Below are 26263 nucleotides of genomic sequence, written 5' to 3'. Positions count from 1 at the left end.
TATTCAATAAATTAGAATGTATGTTCCAATTAGGTACATTTGTCAGCTTAAAAGTATCTTTGGAAAACTAGAGACCTTTAAGCAGGTATTAAAGACACTTTTCATTGAGGTCACATTTCTGTATTTAAAATGTTTTTTTTTTATTATTATTTTAATCTTAAATGTTTTACTTTCATTAGCAGTAAGGTGAAAATCATCATAGCTAACGGAAATAAATACGTTCAAACATCCACTTGTGTCTAATGTTTATAATGTGTTTCACTCAAAGTTCACAAAATATAGGATTCTTCAAGAATATTCTACCTTATTGAATGGGTCTGTAGATAACAAAATTCTCAGAAATACAAATTTTAATAAGTCTTAAACAAGTTCACAAATGAAAAAAAAATGGAATCAAATAATTGTATGCTAAAATCCACATGTAATTCAAACAGGATAATTAATTGTGACTATAAAAGTGGATGGAGGTGACTGCTGCTGTTTTTCCATCTTGGCACTGGGCTAAGACACAATACTCCAGAGCAGTAAACGACCATCTCTTGATTTTATAGCGGTGGTCACTTGCTGGTGATCAGTTAATCCAACGCATTGGACTTAACAGCATCACATTGGCTTCATTTTAGTTTAATAGACAATGGCTTCTTGTACTAAAAAAGTTGGAATGAAATAATTAAACCTGGTAAATGATCAATTTTATTACGGTCATGTTTGCAGTTGCTGTGAATACATATAGAAATTAAAAATTCTTGATGTAAATTGGTTTGCTGTTGTGGTTATAATTGCATAACATAAAGTTTTCACAATCAAGTTCAAAAACAACCTTAAGTAAACATTAGTCGTGTTTGGCTTTTGCGTCCTCCTCCCAGTTTTGCTTCAAAAAGCTGAGCGCCCCCTGGCGGCGGAGCTCTGAGCTTCAACAGCGTCACACAAGCCGGTGTCCGTTCCAACACTCGGAGTGAAACTTGTCTGCGCTTCGGAAAAAGAAGCGAGGTTTGGGGGCTCGTCGCTCTAGACGCTTGTTGTTTTTTTTCCTTCTCCCAGAAGAGACATGAGGCGAAAGGAAAAGAGACTGCTGCAGTTCGCCGGGCTGCTCATAGCGGCTCTCTTATTCCTCCCTAACGTCGGTCTATGGTCGCTGTACAGGGACCGAGTGTTCGACAACTCGCCCGACACGGTGGACGGTCCGGGCGGCATCCCTGCGATTCAGGTACGGCACCGCTCGGCTTCGGCTGCCTACTCTTCTCTCGCCCGTTTGTGTAATGGCGTGAACGGTTGACCGATATAACCACTTCAAATGTGTGAGTTTTGCTGCACTCCTTCAGTGTGGAGGCAGAGATTCAGCGCAACACAATCCCCTCCCGCCCCCTCCGGTACTCCTTCCCCTGCTGCTCTGAACGGTCTGAACTGCAGGAACTTTTGCTTCATTCCTCCATTGTGACTATTGTTTTGTAAAAAAAAAAACACACAAAAAAAACCACGAAGCATGTTTTTATCCGTGTTTAAATGTCAGTTTTACGTCCAGGTTAAGCAGCGGAGCCACGTAGTTCACCCGGAGCTAGACGTCAGAGAAGTTACAATATCAGTGACTTCAGGAAGTTGTCAAAAACGTAAAACTGGTGCGTTTACAGGTTACAGGAAATAGCAAAGTTTCATTCACTGAAGAACTGTAAGAAGGATATAAAAGCATAGCCATTGAATATTAAAATTAAGGAACATGCTTAACGTAGCCACGGGATTAAAAGTATTGCAATAACTCAGGAACTTGTGACTCATAACGTCCTCATATTTTTCTCGAGTTTTCAAAAACAAACCGTCACTGCATAGCAAAAATAGTTTCAATCTAACTCATGTGTTTCCTGGCTCTTTGAGCCCTTTGGCGTTATCCTCTGTCAGGTGCAGTGAGAGTATATGCAACAGGCTGAATCGCTTACTGGCCTCCAAGGTGTGAATTCATGGCACTTAGAAAATGATAGCCAATAATTGTTGCATTCTAAAAAGTCCTTTAGGATATTAATATTGCACATATTAGTGATATTGTAATGAATTTGTCTCTCTAAATTGCCATTAGGTGTGTGTGTGTTTGTTCATGGTTGTCAGTCTTGTGTCTCTCTATGCTGGCCTGTGATGGACAAGGAGTGCAGAGGATGGGTGGATAACAGTTGAAAGACAACACGCTTTCGAGCAAAAGTAAAGATCTTTACCCTTACAGAGTTGCTAAGAGGCTCATGGACTTTTAATTGACTGATCTATGTGTTTTATATGGATCTAGAGACAGCTGATGATCACATCTGCGATATTTCTGGAAGTGGTGGAATGCTGGGAATACTCTCAAGGAGTCATTGTAAAGTCTGCTCTCCCCCTTCTGCTTTACAAAAGGGGGAGTTGACATATTCAGATTATTATATAGCCATATGTTGCTCTGATAGGTCTTTTATCTTCTACACACAATACCTAAGGACACTTGGACATTTGAACTGGAGTACTTCAGAAAGAAATCCAAAATTTCTGCCCTCCACAAGCCTCAACCAAACCTGAATGTTCTGTTTTAGTGTTATGAATGTGACTGAACCGTTAACTTGTTTCTGAAGCTTTTGTTTCCAAATTGTTGTTTGCTGGAATTGCACAGAATCAAAATTCTGAGATTTTTTTATGTCACTCTATATTGTATGTTTCACATGCAAACACTCAACAGAGATGATTACTGTGATGTGAAGTTCAGATGTATAAAGCTGCAGGTCATTCATCATGTTATAATGGGCACTGACTGTTTAGTGGCTCAGTTTTTTCATATTTCATACCATAAATGTTATGGTGCATGGTGTGATTGCATTAATGTCCTTCAGGGTGACAGTTGCTGCCCAACAATCCAGTAGTCAGATGTTTATATCAGACGTAAGTTAAAATTAAATGTTTACAAATTCTTCACAAAAACTTGATGTATGGCACTCATTTGCAATTAGCCCCCCTAAATCAAAACGTTGTAGAATAATCTTTTGCTGCAAGTCTTTTGAAATAAGTCTTTACCAACTTTGAACAGTTGGAAACTATTTTTTTTGCCATTTATTCTTTGTGAAAATAGTTGAAGCTCAGTTAGACTGGATCGAAAGCATCTGTGAGCATACATTTTCAAGCCTTAGGGCAGATTCTGAATTGGATTTAGGTCTGGACTTTGACTGGGCCAGTTTCACGTGGGCATTTTCTTGTAGCTCTGGCTGCATGGCTGAGCTGTTTTCCTTTTCAACAGTTGACCTCTTGCCTTGTCTCAAGCCTTTCATAGTATCTACAATATATATTTTTTTCAAAGGCTTTCCCTAGGGCTGTACAAGGCTGACTGATCATGTAATGCCAATATAATTATTACATGTATAACATTTTCCTCTCTCTGCTCTCTCAAGTATTCATACATTTTAGCTATTTGCAAGTAGTCGTGGTCTCTAATTCCTGTGAATACTGTATTGTTTTCTGGACACCTTTCTTTCTGTGCCATTATTCACTGGCCCCCACGACTCTTCATAAGCTTCAGCATCTCTGCTACTAAAGATATTCTTTGTGGGCACTGATCCAAATGGTAAAATATATTATCAATGTGCAGTTTAAATGCTTGAAAAATAATACCTACCAAATATTCCATCCAAAACTATCCTTTGCGATTACAATATTGCACTCAATGATATTGTGAGGAAAATTCCAAATCAATATATTGAGCAGCTCTACTTGCTATATTCTGAGCAACAAACATTGCACTCTAAGCAGTACTTTTGCTTGATTAATGTTGCATACTGATGGTCTGATAATGACGCAGGTGATATTGTGCAGCCCTACCTTAGCTCCATCTACTTTCCCTGTCTTTGCAAAGAAAAGTCTCCTCATATTTTCTCGTTTACATTTTTGATCTTGTTTTTTGTTCTTGACTTGAACATAATTTATTAAAAGTTTTCAACAGCGGAAAAAAATTACGAGACGTTGGTTGGTTGTTACTCTACACTATAAAAATGTTGTTTTTCCCTTTCCATTTTTTTTGGTGAGGGGGAGGGTTATTTGGGAGTTAGAGCTCCCAAATAAACAGAAGCCCTTTGGCAGAGAAGAACAGCTTCTCCAATTCAAATGAGGCTAAATGTGCTGAATGGAGGCTTTCATGAATGGTATGTGTGTCTAATTTAGTTCTGCAACAAATTCAGCAACTTCAGTGACCTGAGAACTGGAGTAAAAATGACCCAATTCGGATTAGAGTTCAGTTTTTGTGTGCAAACCTGCTTAGGTACAGTAACTATGAAACTAACCTTCTGTAAATATTAACATTCATTATCAGCACATTTGAGACCTGAAAAACATGTTCTACTGAAATTCCAAAATGGTTTCTTTGATGTCTTATCAGCAGCTAAAAAGGAATTGTGGGGACAAGAAAACCAGCTGACCCAGCAAAACTTTTCTCCCTGGTTACGTTTTTCGCGCTTTATATTTGACATCTTAAAAGACAGCAGGATACCATAAATGGAGATTAAAAGAATTTTGCTGCAGTAGGAAAAGCCTAGTACGTATTAGCAAACGGCGAGATAACTGCTGTCAGCCTCCAGAACCGTTTGATAAGGGAGCGATGGGCTGATATGTGAAAAATAAAATAGAATGAGGCCAATTGTTGCCAGCAGCGCAGAAGAATTTAAAGATTTAATGAATTCAACAAAGCTTGTTTCACACATCAGAAATGATTGTGCAGCTATTTGGTCAAAGTCTCCTGATGCCAAAGCCTAGATGCAGACAATGTGTCACATCAAATCAGTTGTAGAAATAATAATTTATGCATTTCATTTATTGTCAGCTTTTAAAACACTAAAGGTCACTTTTTAGTAAAGGTATGTCCAAACAGCTGGCAGCTTATTTTAAAAATGGATATCTTTTATTTTCTCACTTGCAAATGCATTCCCATTACTAGTCGAAGCATTTTTTTTTATTCAAGCATTTTTGCTATTTTATTAACAGTGGCACTTCTTAAAGGAATAACAATTTATTTTCTACCAACCCACACAGACACGAAGTTTAAGTTCCCTTTGAGTCAGGTGCTGCTTCTGCATGGAGTTCACCAACTTTTGTCAATACATTTTTTGATGCATTTTGACACAACAATGTTCTTGGAATCATTGGATGTTTCAGATCATCATCATACAACTGATGTCCTCATCACCAGGTGATGAGGACAGGGTTAATAAGCTTGTGCCCAGATGGCTAGCTTGCTACCATGACTCAACAACTGTCATCTCTTGAGCCACAGCCAAGGGTTGAGGCCCTCTCTGCTGCTTTGGTAATACTGTGGATGATTAAACTCTTATGCCTAAAGTCTTCAAGGCCTTGGTCAAGAAATGGGCTGTGAAATACACAACTAAATTGGTGGTGTTCTCGGAGGGACGTAATTGGTTTGCCCACTAAAATCCCTTGCTTCAGTGATGGTCTTAAGGCGTTGGTCATGCCTGCACCAACATCGTCCTTCTCCAAGTGCAGGTAATTCAGTGATTCCCTTTGTGCAAGATATCTGAACTTGGATGCACATCATAATCACCTGGAATTTAATGTGGTGTGGCTCGGCTTTCTAAATCTTAGTTTTGGTCTTTCAGTTCAACCATGTTTTCCCATCTTGTCCTCCTGTTGCCTCATTCCCACTGCCTCGCATGATCTCCTCCACAGTTGCTTTCATGTCTGCTTGGACAAGGGATTCAGGTAGTCCAGCCAAGGACCTGACTGGACTACATTTCTCAATTCCCCTTCTTTGTTTTGTTTCAGAAACGGCATGGATTCACCCCATAGGTTTTCTATGGCTTTAGTGTCAGAGGACTTGACTGGCAGCAATAATCTTGTTGGTCTGGAACCAAGATGCTGCTCACTTTTTGGTGTGTTTGAGGTCATTGTTTAGACACTCATTTCAACAGCTTTCTCTTCAGCAGCAAGTATTGTGAAATATATATATTTCATTTTATACTCAGAAAGTATGCCTATTATTTTCTTTACAGTAATTATTACAATGCTACAGAGACTGGAAACTTTCTTTGACTACCTTGAAGACGGTCATTGGGTGCTTTTTTACATTTTTTTTTAAAATTTTGATTATTCCTCACATCCATTCAAAGGGGAAGATTTGTTTTCTTCTGTGTCTTTCTGGTTTGGGTTTTCATTTTAAAGCATTTAAGATAATTTCAGGTGAACAGCCTATCATTTTCTCCACTTTGTACACTTTCCTCTAAACTTTTTAATCAAAGAACGCTGTTCTCCTGAGCAATGTTTGGAACAGCTGACTTTATTCAGATTTTTGCAGGAATGCACTAAACAGCATGTGCAACATTTGCTGCCTTCATCCTTAAATAAGGGCCCCTTGCTTGACGCATTTTCACAAAATAAATGGCTTCACTGATTGAACTCCACACAGCTATTATTTTTGAAAAGGCTCTTTTCTATTGATGATTAATTTATTCAGAATCATCAGCCTGCATGTTATGACTGCTGGGGCTGTTGGTTTTTTACTACTCTGCTTCATCTATTAGATTATTTGTCATGTAGAAATATAACTAAACCATTAAAAATGGTGTTGGAGCGCTTTTATTTTGAACACAACTGTATGGTGTGGAATGAAAAAATAGGCTAAAACATTGAAGGAAGGTCGATGATAGAAGAAGTTAAGGAAACACGCAGTGGATGACTAGATGGATTTTAGATAGGATTTGAAAAGTGATCCAGTGCCAAAGGTAGAGTTCCAAAAGTTGGTGACAGAGAACATATGGCTCTAAACCTCATGGTCTAACACAGCAAGTCAGTGTAAAAGAAAGATATAGCAGTTTGAAAGGACAATAAGAAGAAAAGGACTTCTTCTAATTGTTGAGTTTTTGTTTTTTTTTGTCACTGTAAAATTTTACGAAATTGTCTTCAAAATCATCACTTTACTTGGAATTGCTCCAATCCTTGATTGTTGTAATCAAGTGCTGTAATTTATGGCCATACCTTCAGTTGTATTATTATATACAAGAATGATAATTTAGCTCCACAGTGGAGCTGTTCGTAGCATTGTTACCTGGCAGCAAGAAGATCTTTGATTCCTGGCCTGCAGTCTTTCTGCATGGTGTTTACATGACCTCTGCTAAATTGTAAATATTCCTACCATGTATTAAGGTCTTCTAATGTTTTTTCATTTTCAAATTCTTTGTGCTGCATCGGTATATAGATGTTAATTGTTTTTTCCTTACTGTAAACACTTCAGATGAAGTTTCGCTTCTCTAAATGTTTGTGTACTACACCTGTGTTCTCCTTTGCGACACAAAACACTGTTGATGCCAAGGAGCCACATACTCATTCTGCAGACAGGAGACTGTTGATGACGGAAGACTTACTTTAAAAGACCTCACTGTGTTTAATTTGATTTGAACCAGCCAAAATAATGCAATTATACCAACTTACTATTTAAAGTCCAATGTGAAAATTGGCAAGATATGATGTGTCATCTTCATATCATGGAAAATAATTTTGAAGTTATAAAAAATGGCCATGCCTTGTGATGGACTGGCGACCTGTCCAGGGTGTAGTCCGCCTCTTGCCTGTTGACCGCTGGGGATAGGCACCAGGTCCCCTCCAGACCCCACTAGGGATAAGGATCTATGGATGAAAAATGGCAGGAGGTGGATGATAAATACTTCAGAGGCCCCAGGACAGAACCTTCGGGAGCACCTTAAGTAATGAGCACAAACGGGGTTTGAAGGAATGAAGTGAACTGTTGCTAGAGTGCTCAGGAGGATGTTTAGTGATCAACAGCCAGACTCAGATCCATAGGATTGAGGATAATTAAAAAGTCCAGAATCAGGAATACTGGATGCCAGATTATTCATCAGAGATTGTTTTAAAGATGAACATGGACGATGCATGCAACTATTTTTAATGGATTTTGGAGTGAAATTAAATGTCCTGTCCTGTAGGATGTAAAAACTTAAATGTTTTATCCCAAACCCAAAGCCAGTGTAAACTGATTGAAATTCTCTCATGCATATGGTTGTTGAGTGAGCGCTCCATGGTGCACCGGGAAACAAGACCTGTCTCAAAGCATCCCTGCTGTGACAGTGACGGAAAGGTCATTTGCACATTTCGTCGTCTCCCTCATTATGAGGCAGGCCGTGGAAGCGGAGGTGGCTTGGCTTCAGCCTCATCCCGCCTGCTCCAGACGCTCGGGTTAAGTGCAGGTTTGAAAAGATGAGAGCAGAGAGTAGAAGTGAAAGGAGGCTGCCTGTTTTGACCTAGTACCTGCTGTGCTGCTCAGCTAGCTGCCTGATTGACTCAACAAAATTTCAGGTAGTCTAAGAGTCTTTTTAGTAAATCCTTCGCTGTATGACATGGTTAAGAAAAAATACCTCAGTACTAAAATACAAATGTTAAATTGTTAAACATTAAACTGCATTTATTTAGAAAAATAAGTTTGTAGTCTATGCTGCTGTTGAATATTACCAGAAATTATTTGCACTTATTACAGTAGCCAGTGGTAATTATTTTTGGGTCATTTGTGCAGGGAGTGAGAACAGCGGTGAGTTTGTTGACTCTGACTTTCTTTAAAGTCAGTACCCATTTTTGTTGATGTGAACAGGGCCGTGAAGCACCACAGTGTCTTCTGTGTCAGTGTGAGTTAATCTGTATTTACAGTTCTCACAAGAAACGCTCAATACAATCGGTTACAAAAGCGGTTTGGAAGAACATTAAACTGGTTTCCAGAGAGAGAGCTCATCCCTGATTCCACCTGGAAAGCTCTGGCTTTGGCCCTTGGCTGTGTCAAGCTGGCAAGACAGAATCAATCACATCCAATTTGTCCTCATTTCCCATTGGATTGGATCATCTTTTTACATTTGATCCTTATTTCTGTTCATCTCCAGACAAACGTTTGTATTTTGTAGCGATTATACGTATGTGTCAGATTAATGTGGAAACATGTGGAAGAAATTGTACTGGTTAAACTTTGAATTACTTGCTAAAATGCTCTGTGTAGTGTGTTTTAAGAGTTGTAAAACATTTCAGTCTTCAGATGTGGAAAACTGGTAAAGGCATGCCTGAAATGGATAAAAAAAATTGACTCAGTGGAGGTGAAAACACATAAAGCAGTTTTCAGATTTGGATTTGTAAAAAACGTAAAGCATTGTTTTTTTTTTCTCTCCCCCAGATTTCTACTTTGTTTTTTCACATAAAATTCCAGTAAAATACACTTCAGATTTTTGGTTGTAATGTAATAAAAAGTGGAAAAGAGGTATGAATAATGTGAATCAACCTCTGTCATTTTATCATGCATTATCACACTTTCTATAAAAACACTGGTTGGTTGTAAGGACTTTTTTTCCTTGAAGACAGAACAGTTTGTTATGAGTAGGTTTTTGGGGTTTATTATGAAATGACAATCAACAGATCCCAGAATAAACATCAATGGCGGCCCTGTTTAGGACAACATAAAACTGCCCTCTTCTTCCATTAAATGAAAGAAAACTGATTCTCTTGGAATGAAGCAGTTGTAGATGAAACTATCATGAATTATGGAAACCATTAATTAGTTATTGCATTTGTGCATCTTAGACAGAAGAAGAGAGGCTGCTCACACAGATCAGCTTCAGATGAAGTCCAAAAGTGCAAAATGTTTTCATGTTGTTAGAAAAATAGCTATACATTGTCTAAAATATTTTTATTGATAAAGATAAAGTCTCATAGCTTGAGTTATTAAACCAATTTTAGCTATTTTAGCTAAACAGCTACTGCTGTTTAAAGGGAATAAAATTACAGGAAACCGATTAAAAACAATAACAAAAAAGGAACAACAATGATTAAATTCAACTGCATGCATTTTCTGAGCTCTTGGGGAACTCGCAATATGTTGGTCCAACTTGCTGGAGGATTTTCTTCCTGAGTGGATTTGATCAGCCCTGACAAAAGTCCACAAGATAAAGCGTAGTCTTGAGAAACAAATTGGCTGAGATTCAGAGGCCAGTCGTGGAGACGTAGGAATCCTACCAGCTTCTGTTCATGGGAGGCTGCGGTTATGAGCAACACACAAACACTAAGATTACTGTTCATTTATCGCTGCAGGACACACACATCCTTGATTCATGCACTGAGATGCATGTCTGCATGTTGTGGAAGGTCAGCCAGTGGCAACTTTGGTCTTATTAATGAGCAGACCCTCGGGAGGTTTATGTGCAGCAAACATTATGAAAGGGGAAACTCCTAATGCAGTGGATTTGTAATACTAACCATAATAGAATCCTGCTGTATAAAATGTAAGATTTTTCAGCCACTTAATTTTATTCAGTATTTTTTTAGCCCTAGTGGTATCCACCAGCCTTAGTTGGAGATGTCAAATAACGTTTGTTTGCATCCCTTATTTTATTTTATTGAGAAATATTTCTCTGGTTTGATGAAGTGAGGATTTTCATTTGCTAAAGTGGTTGAAGCTTTTTCATGACTACAGTAGGCATGCTGTTGATAGAGGAGTTGAGTCTTACCTGTCTACTTGCACATGTCCTCCAACTTAGTAGGTAAAGCTTCCAGTGTGTTGAGTTTTAAATATACCTTTCAGTGAGTCCCAGACTTTGATTTGTCAGAATGGTGTTTATGGACTATTGTTGCTGTTATAGCTAAATCTTGCTAACTACAGGACAGTTTGACAGAGGCGACATTATGACTGCATAATAAATCGCAAATCTTCATCAATGTGTGTGCAGGACTATTTGGAGTGCAATAATTGTTGGGTAAAGTATTCCAAGTGTTATGAACTTGCCTTTTTCATACTAATGTAATATTTAACCAGGTGGACAGAGGCTTGTGGCAGTAGATGCTCACATTTAACATAGATGACGTCAGATTTGCATGAGGTCAGGTGGTCTTCTAGTGCAGGGGCATCGCAAACAGCATTAACTTCTGGGGTTGGAGCCCCATTATAACTAACAGAAAATGCTACAAAATTTTACTTTTAGAACATTTTTTCTCTATTTTGTCTGCTACTCAATATTCATTTAATTTGTTTACCGTAAATGATATTCATTACTCTATAACAAACAAGCAAAGACAACACACCAAGGCAGAGGTTCAGGAGGTCATCGGTAAATGTAGCACTGGAGTTGCATATCTCAGTTGGATTATAAGGACATGGAAAAAAAAACATTTTTCTTAAAAAAATCTTATCCCATCAGTTCAACTTCAATCTGAAAGTAAATGAGAATGGTACAGTAAACCGATGAGCTAAAACATCCTCTAATGTCTGTCGTCTTCTGACTAACTCGCTATCTCTGACATTATGATTTACAATTTCAAGGACTGCTGTGGAATTCCAGCATACTAATCATTGAGCTGGTAAGGGCCTGATACAGTTATTTGTCTAACACAGCAGAATGACTTTATAAGCTATAAACCCTTTTTTCACTGAACACTTGAAATTTCAAGTGGTTACTTTATAAACAGGCTATTAGAATGGTTAGGAGAATTTCATATATTACGGAAATCTTTCCTCATGAAGTTGGTCACCAACATTTCATTAAAACCAAATCAGGATTCTGAGTATTGTGACTTGTGCCTCAGCATGGGGTTGATTTTATGCGTTTTCTCTTGTAATTAATCAACCATCGGGCCAGAACTTGTTGTTTGAGTGAGTGGGTTTGTAGAGTAGAAGTTGAATCAATAAGAAATGTGTGAAACAGGAGGTGATATTTTTCACATCTCTACAGCTAAACTCCAGGAACTGGGCCAACTCAACATAGTCCTGAATGTCCTAGATTCTGACGACTTGGTACAACTGCCTTAAAACTCGCTCTCTGCTTTTCCTCGGCAGTGTCAGAGCGTTTGACCTGCAGCTAACTGTTTCCTGTCTGCTGTTATTCTGATAAACATTAAAGCTGAATAAGATTTTAGCCTGGAGTCCTCCGAAAAATCTCTCCTTTCTGCTCTATTGACATCATATAGCAGAAAGTGAGTGATATTTCAAGCCAATAGCGAGCAGTGATTTCAGAACACCGAGGGACCTTGAGGCTGCACCTACAGGAAATATGAATCCAAATTGAAATTGAATGGATTCAGGCTGCCCTAGCAAAATGCTTCTCGCGGATTGCACCACACATATGCTCTGCAAAATTGGTGTCCTTAAGGCACATTGTGGAATTGGTTGCCGTTTCAACCTGCTATGAATTTCTTCATATGGCAGCAAACAAGTGTGGGGAAAGGGAGGATGTCTACAATTAAGGAAAGCACATCAGCACTTTATATCCTCAGGGTTTAAGAGCAATTAGAGCTGCCGAGACAGGAGGATTAAGACAGTTTAACCATGGTTTACGAGAACTGTTGCAGGAGTTCATTACACAACACATGACTGCATATGATTTCCTAGTAACATGATCATTTATTGGTGCTTTAGCAGTGTGCACAAACCAATTGTGATCTTGAATGTCACAACAGTCATTTTTTTTCTTTAATTCTCACATGAGAATAAAAAAAACAAAAAAACCATAAAAAAAGCAGGTATAATTTACATTTTAAGTAAGGATAATTCCTTCACAAGAAAGTCAATGATTCAATAATTGATTTATGGTATGTTTTCCTAATGCTAGCCTGTAGACCTTTTTATTGAGCACATCATGCAGAGTTTTGCATTCTGTCCAGATGAGTAAATGTTGGGTATGTGCCATCTTAAAAGCTGAAATTGAACATTTGCTCTTGCCCCAGAATGGGACTATTTACAACAATGGACTTTAAAATAAAGCAGACTCAAGAAAATCATTGTCACATAGACTTTTTTTCCGGCAGTTCCTAGACCATCTGACAGTTCGTCCAAACTGCCAACGTGATTTATGAACTATAATTTAAGCCAGTAAAGGTCACCCGTTGGGAATATTGCGAAATTTTACGACATGAGATCTTGCCATCTTAAAATGCCACCATATTTCTCATCAAAATGAAGTTCATCTGGTGATGCTATTATGATAAGCCTGGAATATGAAGGTGAATATTTTACACTTTGAGAAACCTCCAGCACTTTTGAATAATTCATGGGTCATCATTTCAGCAGGAAAAGGAAACATTGATGGAGCAACAGCGATGATTCTTCAACAATGTGAGGAGACGTCAGCTAGATACAAATTGGCATCTTTTAGGCAGCTTCTCATTGACTATTTAGATGTTGGAAATTTCTACACTGAAAACAGGTTTATCTTTATATTTATAAAAAACAGAAAACATTTTTTGCAATTAGAATGACCTGAGTCAACAAAACAAAAACATGACAACATGAGCTGGTCAAACCTTGATTTATTACTCATTACATATTCTTTAAAACTAAAAAGTTCAGAATTCCTAAAAACTTTGTGAAAACAACAACAAAAAGAAAATATTCTTTATTTAACCCCTGAAATATTTTTTTCAAATATTACTTTGTCTCATTCTCTAACACCCAATTATGTGTAATTTCTCATTTTAATGTGCTGGATATTTAGCTCCACCTTCACTTACCAGATAGAGGAAGCCTTGCGGATGATTCAGACATTATTACCAGCACATAATATTGCTGTCTGCAGCTGTACATAATACGACATTTACATAAGTGATGGGACTTTTTTAGTAAACAATGTGTACATGAAGGCACCAGTACATACGTTGTATCTAGATGACAGTTGCAATATGGCATTATGTCATTGTATTCTGCAAGGTTTTTTTTGTTTTGTTTTTTTGGGATCCATCTGTCCATTGCCCCATTGTGTTTTCAGTTTTGCGTAATCTTCACAACAGCATGTGTGCGTCCTCAGATATCTATTAATTCTTCTTGAATCCGGACATAATTATTTCTTCAGTACACCCTAAGCATGTGCCTTACCTTTATTGTGTTGGCCAGAGATGGTGAAACATGAAGATTTTGAGAGATAGATGCCAAAGACATCAAGTTAACGTGCTCCTATACGGTTTTGTTTGAGCACTGAGGCATTTCAGGATGTCTTTAAAGTCTGAAAAAGAATTTCTCAGGCTACAGAACAGCTTAAACCTAAACCCTGTAGCTCCTAGTCATAGTAGTTTGAGTCATTGCACCATTGTCTGCTTTCTAATAAAGCCCCTGCCTTTCTCAATACTTCTCACAAAGCTTGATTTGCTCTTTCACACACCTAGCCAGAAGCTTCAGAAGCTCAATTCCCTTCTTGTAATCATTATGAGAAAACTCCCATTAAATTATCTTGCGGCTCTCGCCGAAGGTCTCCTCAGATTGCTGCATAGCCTTGTCTGCCTGTTTTCTTACATCAGGCTCATGTGAATGACGGAATTGTCATTATTAACTGATGATCCGATGTTTGTGTTCTTGGTTCTTAAATCAGGACATCAGGTTGTTTCAAGGTTGGGTTGAGAAACGAGTGATAATAATATGCCTTGCAGTCTGAAATCCTAAGTACATAAAGGAGACATAAATTTACAGAGTTTAGTGTGAGATTTTGTTAGATTTGTCAAAGAGGCAATAATTGGCGTAGCTTCAGGAATTTGTGAGCAGGAGAAAAGCTGTTAATGTCAGCACCTGATGCAGCCTCACTAAGCGAAGAGCCAGCGATGCTACTAGACTAGGAAATAAGATTTTATCTTTAATGTGTTAAGCCTCTGGAAACGAGGTAGACTGAGGGGTGAAAGTCATTTGCAAAGACAAGTGGAGTTACTCGCCGCAGACTTGAGTCGTTGAGTTTTATCACTCAGAGCGACTGAATAAAAGGAGGAAGGGAGCACCTCTGGAGGAGCAGACGGCTAGAGAGGGTAAAAGAGGTGTTTGTTCGTGGGTTGACTTTGTTAGAGAGTGTTTCCTCCCCAGGTTCCCCGTACAAGGCGCACGTTGACTCGCTGCTGGCTGCGGCTCAGGCTGAGCGTGTGCAGAAGCTGTTCTGTATGCCTGTCAGGGATCTGCTGCCCCAGATCAGCGCAAGGAGCCAAATGAGGGACAGGTGCAGCAGACAGCCTGAGGATACAAAGCGACAAGTCAGGCTTTTAATTACAGCCACATGGGTTATGAGGATCCTTCTTTTTTTATTATTTTTTATGATTAAGCGTATCCCAGGATCTTAATTTAAGGCCAACTCTGTTTTTCTCTGTGGCAAAGGCTCCCAGAAAAAACAAGGCAAACTTCATAATTTTATTAAAAAAATTGCTTTTCTATTTGAATAAAGTGGTTTGAACAGTTTTTTTAAACAGCTATACACAATCTTTCAAATCTTCTGTGCTGTGCCGCGTAAAAGAAATAATCTTTACTAGTTTCTCAAATTCTTCTCATCTAACCTCACCTGTACATAACTCAACAGATTCCACACTGTTGCCGTTTGTTGAACACAAACACATTTGTTGGGATGCATTGATCCACATTTTTCAATTCCAATACCAATATGGATATCTGAGGCTTAGTATCGGTCAATATGATCTGATGCAGAAAAACAGTGCTGAATTGACTTAAAGTGTTTCTTTTCAAAAACACAGACATAAATATACTGAATTACAAATTTATGTGATACCAATAGTTTCACAAGCTTGGTCAAACATATTAAAATAACACAATTTGTTCAGTCAGTTCAATAAGGAGTGTAACAGCCAATGAAACATAACTAAACTGAAACTGACAAAAACAATAGATTGACTACCTTGGTCAAATGTGTAAATATAAACTGCAAATCTTCTTTCAAATGGTTCAGAAAGTGAAATTGGGAATACCAAATGTAATGTAAAATAAAGCGTGACATCACTCAGAGTACAAAGCGAATAGATCTACCGTTATGGATCAGGCACATTGTCTAGATTTTTTTTCAATATCGGGACCAATACATATATTAATATTGGGTCGATGCATCTCTAATTATTTGGTGCTTCCATTGAATTTAAGAAGGAAAGTATCAGCTCAGAGCTGCAAATAAAAATGGATTAACTGATCTTAAAACATCTAAATTTTGGTGCATTTATCCTGAGTTTGGTGCATAATATCCCTGAGTTGGATAACTTCAGGGATATATATATATATATAAGTTTCCACATCTTTCCCTTCTCTGTTTAGACTAACAAGGTAGATAATGTGTTATTGATTTTCAGAGTATAGGATGTATGTCAAGAACTAATCATAGCTGCACTCTCATGCTTACCTTCAAGTGGTGTTTCTGTGCTTGGTGCTTTGTTTTGTTCTTAAATTTGTTGCTCTTTGTAATTTCATCATCCATAATTTTTCCAGGTATTAAGCTGTAATAGTAATATTTTTTCAGTGTTGTGATTTGAACTGTCACTCCACCATTAACCGTCCTCATTTTCAGGTTTGAGGAACTGTAACGTTAGCTGCTGTACCCATTATGGTTACTCCTCTGCCGACTTCACGGGCTGCAGTATGCTACTGATGAACTCTCTGCGTCCAGACTCTTATTAGCTGCTGGATGGTGAATTGACCCCAGCTTTCTTTCACATCGACTTCTCTTTGTCACAGCAGGTTGTCGTATACAGGCGGGAGGAGAGGTTTACCTCAGGCACTTGACCACCTGACCTGTGATGAGTTTACCTTCCACAGGGGAAATGCACCAGCTCTGTTATTCAGGACATTTTTTTCCCCTTCTCCTCCAACAATCTGCTCTTGATACGAGAAACTCAAGTCTTTCTTTGGCATTTTTGTCTCCGAGTCTGTGGCTTTTGAATACAATCTGCTGTGGGGTTGGCACATGTGAGATAAAAGCTCTTTCTGTGTGTATGAGGGACAACACTGTAGCTTTTCCACATCAACCGCCTGGCTGCACAGCAGTAAAGATCAGTTGATAAGCCAAACGACAGGGTTGGCAGTTAAATCAGCCGAGCATCATGGGAAAGGAGAATAAGTGTCCATCGCAGATGAACCATTTTACCCTAGGCAGGTTGATACTGCAGTATGCTTCCCTTACTCTGCTGTGTCATTAACAACTGAGCAGCAACATGAGCAGTGCAGGGAGTTTGCACATTCGTTTACTAAATGGTGAGCTTGTTCTTCATTTATTTAATGCTGAATTTAAGGTTTACAAGGAACTGGATCATAAACATTTTACCCACCTGCATTTACCCATCTAAATGCCAGATGAAATCCAAAGATCTGAAAAAAAATAATAATAATAAAAAATAAAACCCTGCAGTTTATGGAGAGAGGCAATATTTTCAATATAAATTCTTTGTATTATTTTTATGAACTATTGCACTCAGTGGCACCCTATTAGTTACAACTGTTAGCTCTAATAGTAACTATAGTTATATAAGCATCCTGTGAAGGGTATGTAGTAGTTAAGGCTAAGTCATGTAGTTATGGATACAATTATAACTATATAGTTAGCTGTATAGTTATAGTTAGTTCTATAGACTGTATTAACTAATAGTTCTAGGTTAGTTCCAAGGTTGACAAAGTTCTCAGCAAGTATACTTGTTGATAACTTAGCACAGGTTCTCAATTCAGTTCAAATTTCTGGGGACTTTCTCACCACCACAGTTTTACATTTAACAACTTTTTATCATTTCTGTCTCATATTATGGTCCTCCATCATTCTTAAAAAATTCTGAAATCACCAACAGTTCTATAGACGTAGCATAATTTTTAGCTTAGTTTTACAATGTAGCTAATGTCCAGCTAATTTCTGCTTCCTGCAGAGTGTTGGGTCCATGCAACCTAATGTGTTTACCATAAACTTGCTGGGCTGCTGCGCTACTGACTTTCACCTGTGTCATGTCTCAAATTGTTTAACAAATTCTAATTTGGAAATCTATCAAGTTTGATGAGTAGTAAAATAATTTCATCCCCCAACATTATTACACAGATCTAAATTGAGCTCAATAATCTGAAAACTATTGGTACAGTCACAAAAATACGTCTTTCATTTGTAGTTGTTTAAAACTTGAGTTTAAATCTTTTTTCATCTAATGCTAGTGTATTTCATGCAAGTTCTGTTTCAGTCCAAATGTTCACAGTCCTTTGTAGAATTAGTTTCTATTTTTCACCATTCTACCACTCTTATTCCGTTTCCTGTGGGGAACAATGACTTTGTTTTAATTTCCTGCAGATTGGCATGCTGTTTGTGCTTTTAGGTTTACATATCTTCACAGGAAAGGTGTGAGCAGAGTCATTTAATTCTGTTTTTTAGTCTTTAAAGGGATTTTGTGGAGAAAGGCCACAGACCCATAAGTGATGCTGAGCAGCTGTTTGAAGATGGACGTGCTGCCTCTTGAAGAAATCGCTGGATTTTTTGCTCTGCTAGGCCGTGTCTTTGCTTCTTGAGGGACTTCCATAAACAGCAGGTAGTATTAATGTCAGAATTTATGAGGCTTGGATTTGTTTTTCTGCTCTTGTTAAATATTTTCATTGACATTGATGAGAGATACAAAATGATTCATGACAACACAAGCTGTGAGGAGCTGGAGAAGAAATGCCTGAAAACCAAATTAGGGACAGAAGATATGGAATTAAAAATGCATCACTATTTTGCTGTATTTATTGTGGAAGTGTTTTAAAAAGTATTCAAAATCTGAATCCAATAATTTGAAGCATTTTTTTGGCTTTCTGCAGTCAAAGCATTGATACTCTTGTTCTTAAAAAAAACTAAACAACATTTCAACAAGGGACAACTTGCCGACTGTACTGGACATAGCCACAAAATAAATGGTTGATAAAAATCATTCCTGATGGTAACAACTTTTTGTGTAGCTCAAATTAAAATTTGTTTTCACATCTGGTGGGAATATCCTGATCCTGTCTCAATCACAAGATTAGGATATTAGTCCAGGGAATTTTAACCAATCAATGTTGGAGTTGTTGATTACTTCTGCACTCTGTGGCCTACTGTTTTAGGTTTTACATCAATTCTGCTGTAATACAGTTTTGTGGAAAGAGCTGAAGCTTGTATGATGTAGTTAACAAGGCCTGAACAAAATGGTAGATGCACAACCTGTATTTTTCTGTTATGAAGCGGCCAATGAACAGAGAGCTCTCCAACAGTTTATGACCTGATTTGTTTCACATTCTGCTCCCATATTGGGCTGTTGTCTGTTCAGCTATGATCTGGTTGTCCATATTGAAAAATGATGGTAATTGCCTTCAAGGGCAGCTGTAAAGTTATTCCCATCAAGTCCATTGGTTCAGTCATTACAGCCAGTGTTGGGAAGAAGCAGCAAGCCTTCAGGCCGTTTGGTTCAGCACAATGTGGCAAAACTTGGCGCAGTGAGACGAGGCCGCCGTGGGGAGATGTGTGGAGCAATGCTTGCAGGATTAGGGCCACTGAGATAAGTGATTTGCTGATCATTATGTAAGCCACATCTGTCCTCTGTCCCCTCAGTGGCACCCGGCCTCCTACGCTGAGCGGGATGCGGTTCTGAGTTCTGCTTACAAAAGGGAAAATCAGGGGATGGCGTGAGGGTGGTGGGAGTAGAACATATTCTTGGCTGCTGGTACCAGAAACATGAATATGGTGATGCTAGTAAACACAAAAAAATAAAAGAACCAAAATCATGGCTGAGAGACTGACAAGCCAAATGCTTTTAAATCCAACACAAAAGACTACAGAAAAATACAGTTAATCTCATTTGTTTTGGCCCCACAGCTTCAAGACAATTGTTTCCTGCAGGGATTAGTCTAGAATTGTCATGAATTAGTCACACATGTGTGTCAGAGTTTTCTCAGAATCCAAGGCTCGACTTTGAAAATTAGTCTGATTGGCATATTTGGCAACACAGCTTGACATAACAGTCATATCAGTATGTTTTATGCTATAGAGAACATAGTAAATGTACTTTTTCCCTTTATTTTTCTTTCCTCATTAGTTTGAAAGGTTGATAACATAAAGAAAGCCTTCCCTTTGATCATAAAATCTGTCCTTTGTAGAATTTGTTCTCACATGAAGTTAGATATATTTTACTTGAGACTTATCTTTTTGCCCTTCCGGAACACTAAATTCATCAAGGTCAGTGGTTCAGTACCATCTATGAATACCAAGTTTTTAAAGTTCAATCTTCAGACACCGTTTAGAAGTATTCTAAAACAGGGCATGGACCTCTGCAGTTAGTTGTGTCTTGTGATTAAAAATAGAATGTTTTACTGTTCACTCTGACTGATTGGTTGAAGGTTGCAGTCCTTTGAACCTTTACTGGAAAAAACTGGAATTTTGCATGGGAAAACTGGAGTTTCCTAAATGCCCTGGCCTCAATATCTTGTATATTTGCCTTAAAACACAGTTACTGCCACAGCAAGAGGTCTTTTTTACACTTTCAATGAATTTGTTCATATTAACCTTGCCAAATAAAATTCTAAATATCTCTGCATGCCACTCTGCATGTGGAAATTCAATTTTCAATTGAGGCGGCAAGGAAAATAACATTCCACATTCCAAATGAACGATATGTGGTAGCTCCCACATATTCGAGCACACTGAGCAGACTCCACACACTCCAACTGGATGGTTGGAATGAGTCAAACATACCAAATGCATAGATTTTTCATAAAGATTTTACTTAATTTTCCACTATCTGAATGGATGCTACCTAGCTTTATGTCCAGCTACACCAGAGTAGCCATCGCAGAACTGTCAGCACAGCACAAAGTGGCAGTCTGCCTGCTGTGCACCCTTACAACTGTTTACGGTGACTCTCTTCAGTGTCGCATACTAAACATTTCCATGTGAACGCTGCTTCACACTCAGCACTTTATTGTACTACACAGACATGTATCGTAAAAATGTACTTTCCGGTGGATGTCCGCATTGGGTCAGTTTTGAGCATGCGTGGACCTGAGTATGTTGGGGGCTTAAGTACAAAACACACTCACTTCAGCAAGTCTCAGTGTAATAACTATGTCTACTTCAAATTTCTGACCAACTACAAAAAAGTTCTGCCCAGACGATGTGTGAACAACAAGGTGCAAGATCAGAATGATAATGTTGTGCTGATCAGCTCTGGGAGAGAGAACTAATGTCCTGTTCCTGCGGAGCATGGATAGACCTTAAAGGCAGCTCATGTACCGTCAGTGACACTTTCATCACAGTTTGAGATCTATGGTAAACCAAACTGTGTCAGATAAATGAATCCCATCATGATGGGTACTACATCAGTGCAACAGTATAATTTGATGTTCAGTGGCCTGAAGGAAAGCCAGCTCCATTGGCATCTGACTCAGCAACTAAACTACATCAACACTGCATAGACCATCTAGTTGTCGTACAATTTGATAAGCAGTATTTCCCTTCTTCCTGCCCCAATGTGGATGAAACTTTTTCTCAGAAGGGTTTGGAAACATGCCATCATGACCACGCTGAAGCCTCTTAAACATCAATCACACTGCTGCATCTCTTAATATTCAGCTTCATCCTGAGTGGCATGAGGTAATCTCTCTTGCTTAATGCTGGCTGCGTTGCCATCAGCACTGGAACATATATACTCTGTCGGTCACATTTTTCTGAGTTCTGGATCTGATAGTGCTGCTCTTCCCACGAGATCCTCAGGAATTCTTTTTTTTTTTGTTTGTTTGTTTACACTCACTCAGTTTTCCTGCATATCTTCTGCAACTAAAAGATTCAAGTATTTTTTTGTTTATCTTCATCTTTAATCTGAGAATTCAGCATTTTTCAAAAGGCAGAAAAGCATCTACTGTTCCTGGCCTTTGTCCAATCCTATGCTTGGCATTTCTGGGTATAGCACAGCTGTTAATAATGACGTATGTTGGGAGATGAGAGAGACTTTGTAGCAAAAGATGCAGGGGTCTCTCTTCCAGGGAGATCTCCTTGACTTGATCTCTGCCCAGAGAGCATCATTGCTCTTTGGAAAAGCAGCAAAAAGTAATGGAGCTTGAAAGAGAGTAGAGAGCTTTAGAAGAGAGCAAGACTTAAAACTCCCAACCAACTTTTCAGTGTCCTTTCTTTTTATGATGAGAAACTTCAAGTAACAATGGCAGTGGAATTACTGGAAGTACAAGGAATCTTTGTCTTACATTTTTAATGTGTATCTTTACTTCTTGTCCCTTAATTAATTCAACTTTAAAAAGTACACCAACATTTTCATTATGTCTTGAAGACGGGCAATTCCTATTGACCTTTTCCGGTTGTAGTATTGAGGAAATGTCTGAACAAGGAGAGAAGATAAAATTATATAATCTTCCTGTGCAGAGGTGGTCCTTGGAAATAAAAGCAAATAGCCAACCTCAGCATGGAAGAAATAAGTAAAATCAATACTTTATTTACATATTAAAAAAATAATAAAAACCTAACGGTGGTTTAAATCATGGGCTGCACAGTGGCACAGTTGGTAGAGCTGTTGCCTTGCAGCAAGAAGGTTGGATTCTGGGTTCAATTCCCGGCCCGGGTCTTTCTACATGGAGTTTGCATGTTCTCCCTGTGTATGCGTGGGTTTTCTCCGGGTACTCCGGTTTCCTCCCACAGTCCAAAAACATGACTGTCAGGTTAATTGGCCTCTCCAAATTGTCCCCAAGTGTGAGTGTGTGTGTGCATGGTTGTTTGTCCTGTCTGTCTCTGTGTTGCCCTGCGACAGACTGGCGATCTGTCCAGGGTGACCCCGCCTCTCGCCCAGAACGTTAGCTGGAGAGGCACCAGCACCCCTCCCCACCCCACTAAGGGACAAGGGTGCAAAGAAAATGGATGGATGGATTTCAATCATGACTGCAAACAAAGTAAACATTCTTTCTTTTATATATTTTGCTTAAGGACTGTAATATTCTGTGTAATACATATATTGGTTGCATTAACACTGTTATCTATGAGGCTGTGCAGTTTAACTGTTGTTCATTCAGATCACTACACTATATACACAGTTTATTGAACTTAATAAAGGCAGAAGCAAAACAGATATGGTTTGTTTGGTTACATCTTCAAAAATACACACTTGACACAGAGTTAATCAATCAGCTAAGAGCCTAAATTCTTTTAACATGTCCTCAAACACACATTCAATGGCAAGAGTAGCTGACTGTATCTTAATAGAGTGCATTTTGAAACTAAAATAATGCAGAATAAAATAAAATAATTTTCTCTTATTTTTGCAGTATTGTCTGACATTCATGCATCACTTGTTCGTCAAACCAATAAACCTTGAAAAGCATCCAAACCCTGTTTATCGCCTCCTAGCTTGAAATATATATATAATGGAGATTCCCTTGGTGTTCAAAAACCAAACTAAGATAAGTAAAATAATAACCTAGCAAATCTGTTAGTGAAGCAGATTCTTTATTCAGTATGATTGCTTCACACTCTCAGCGAATACACCCACCCAGCAGCCCATGCACACACACAGGACAGAGTTCAAGACAGTTCAAAATTTTATTGGGTCACCCCTTCAAATGATAAAACCAACTTGTGCTTGTTCAGAAAGTGGTAGGCTGGCTGCGCAACATCACAAATGGGACTCAACTGATGATGAGGCAAACAGATTTTCAGCTTTCTCCATGATCAGCAGCAACAGAACACAAGCTTCAGGTTTGGACAAGACGAGTGGACGACAGATTCATGGAGTGAGTTTCCATGACACCTGGATCCAAAATGTACATCACATAGTGCGGTACAATGTGTTGGACGCAGTGATGTAAAGAACACTGTGACTGCACTGTTCTTTACACAACAATTGCCAGAAAAAATGAGACTTGACCAGACTTTGTTGTGTGGAAGAACCTGACTGGCTGGCACATAGTCCTAACTTCAACCCAATAGAACAGCTTTGTGACATAATGGAGCATAGACTTAAAAATCAAACCTTTTTGTCCAACATTAATCTCTGACCTCACAAATGTGCATCTGGGGAACCGGTCAGAAAGTCTCATTAACACATTCATAAACTTTGTAGACATCCTTTATAGAATAATGGTTAAGACTCTTGTAATAAGCTATTAAATAATTAATTAATCACACAATAACTCAAAATGAGCTTGATCATTTTCATTCAGATTAATATTTTTTCAAATGGAATTCTTTTAGAGACATCATAATCCATTTTATTTATGGCTTTGGTTGTGTGGTTTTTGCTTGTGTTTTTTATGCATTGATTTTGGTTGTTACTTAAAATATTTTCCGGTTCCAGTGTTAAGTGTTGTTTATATACTTGCATTATCATACCATTGTCTATATTTTACTTGAAAATGGACTCAAAACAATATTATTATCGCAGTAATTACTTGTACAGCAAAATTTGTCACCACGACAGGCCTAGTTATTGTTGCTACAAATGGTGGGCTGACATCAATCAAACCCTATATATTAGTAATGAGATGCTATTCAAGTTCATACTTATGTGATATCTGACATAAATGTCTTTTGGCAGTAAGATTTTTATTATTTGGCAGCAGTGATTTAGAATATTTCAGAAAAAACAAATTGGTCCTGACATAGATTCTATATTTTCTGTGTTCAACTAATTTAATACTAAACCTGTTTTTGTTTAAGGTTGAATCTATTATTTGTAGTAGTAATTAGTTTTTACCTGTCTAATCAAATAATGCACTATTTAATTTGTCCAGATAACGTGTTACCACATTGTTTGTATGCATAAAATGCTGAGTAATACATTATTATATTGCTGTAAACTGCTGCTAATAATCTGACTGGCTCCTACGGTTGATACTGTATTTCCCACATTTTAATATGTCATAATCTCTATATCATTACTGGAGACCTTTTGTCAGGTATGATTCACATGTCTCCCTATGTCATAAACAGCTTTTTGGAGTTGTTTCCTGGAGGACGTGTTGGTTGCTGGTTGGTTGCAGTGGTACGGTGTACTATTTTAGGAAAGTGTGGGCAGTTTACATGCGTGTTTGTCTGCGGCGAAGCAGGAAAGCTGGAGCTAATTGTCTTGCCTGTGATGCTGCCAAAGAGAGAATGAGATGGAGAAAAGCAGCAGATGGTGAGGAGAAACACAGTAGACAGGTACAATAATTGTGTCTCGTGGGGTTGAGGTGGATCTGCTTGTGATCTGACAGAACAGGAAGGGAAAGAAAAGAGGAGTACAAAAGTTGCCTCTTCCTCACACTCCAGGCTCCTGTTTGCTCTCAGCAGGAACACAGGAAACTGAAAAAGGGAGGTATTGACCCAAGGTGGTCTGATTTGCCCTCCTGTTTCTATCAGACAGGCTGAACTGCTCAGAGTACCAGCCTTTCTTTTTCTTCAAACAAAGGCAGACCTGAATTAAAAAGAAAAGAAGAATATGACTTTATTTATTCATGATTTGCCAGGGACACGAAGTGCCCTAAAGCAGATGGATCTACAGTGAGATGGATTTTCTTTTATTTAAGCAAGATATGTTTATCTAATTGAAGTTTTTTGTACCGCTTTAACTCAGAATATCTCTCAGCCTTTTAGCTAAAGAAACATCATCTATCGGTATTTAGAATTTAAGTCGCTTTTCTTGTAGCGTGCTTTAGATTTAATTAATGAAATGGGTGCAATTAGATGTTCCACTATTTTCAAAAATATTCAAAGTTAAAACCCAAGAGATGCCCCAATCTACTTTTTCCACTTCTGATACCGATGCACATATCTGATTTTCAGGATATCAATCTGATTCAGAAAAATGCTTCTGAATTGACTTGAGATGCTTCTTTTTTTTAAACACAGACAAAAATGTAATGAATTAATTTGACAACTCTGAACCAGTACAGCACATTCAAATACACTAATAGCTTCACAAGCTTGGTCAAACATGCAAAACACGTTTCTTTGTTCAGTCAGTGCAATTTGAAGTGTAACAGTTAATGTGAAATAAGTAATAAAGAAACTGACAAAAACAATAAGTTGAGACACATAGTCAACCATGTAAAAATAAGTTTCTTCGTTTGTTGCTGTAGTTTCTTGTTGACTTGAACATCTCTCTTCCTTCTAAAATCTTGTATGCTTCTTTAAACAAGTGAGCCAAATACATAGGGAGTACTTAACATGGCGAATGGTGCTTAAATAATTACCTAACTCTTATTGCACTCATATGCATACTGTGAACTGTGGTACTGTCATAGCGATAAATGTGTCGTGTTGCATAGCCCTAATTAAGAGCGACAACTAACTTGAGGTCCAGTTTCAGGTCCATTTAGGAGACTTTTTATTCCGTCAACTACCTACAGTTCATCTTCAAAATTAAAAAGAAAAAAAAAACATCTATCAGAAACAAGCTTTTAGATGTTTTATTTTTCTATGTCTGTCTTGGATCTTTCAGGTCATTAAGTATAAAACCACAGTAAACAAACATTAAGATGTTGCTTCCCCTTGTCCCTTGTGGAAGGTCCTTCAGCTGCAGGTCA

General features: G+C 38.2%; 1 protein-coding gene across 1 annotated transcript in view; it reads left to right on the top strand.

Annotated features, from left to right (window-relative positions):
• The first annotated feature begins 931 nt into the window (after nucleotides 1–931).
• galnt10 (UDP-N-acetyl-alpha-D-galactosamine:polypeptide N-acetylgalactosaminyltransferase 10 (GalNAc-T10)) overlaps nucleotides 932–26263 on the top strand; it is a 104848-nt gene continuing 79516 nt past the window's right edge. Inside the window, exon 1 of the mRNA XM_008428460.3 lies at nucleotides 932–1207. Within this exon, the coding sequence (XP_008426682.1) occupies nucleotides 1049–1207 (159 nt within the window). The 5' untranslated portion in view covers nucleotides 932–1048. The remainder of the gene's footprint in view (nucleotides 1208–26263) is intronic.

Source organism: Poecilia reticulata, chromosome 14 (genome assembly GCF_904066995.2).
Source record: "Poecilia reticulata chromosome 14, P_reticulata-male-v2, whole genome shotgun sequence".
NCBI lineage: Eukaryota > Metazoa > Chordata > Actinopteri > Cyprinodontiformes > Poeciliidae > Poecilia > Poecilia reticulata.
This window is presented reverse-complemented; position numbering and strand designations above follow the sequence as displayed.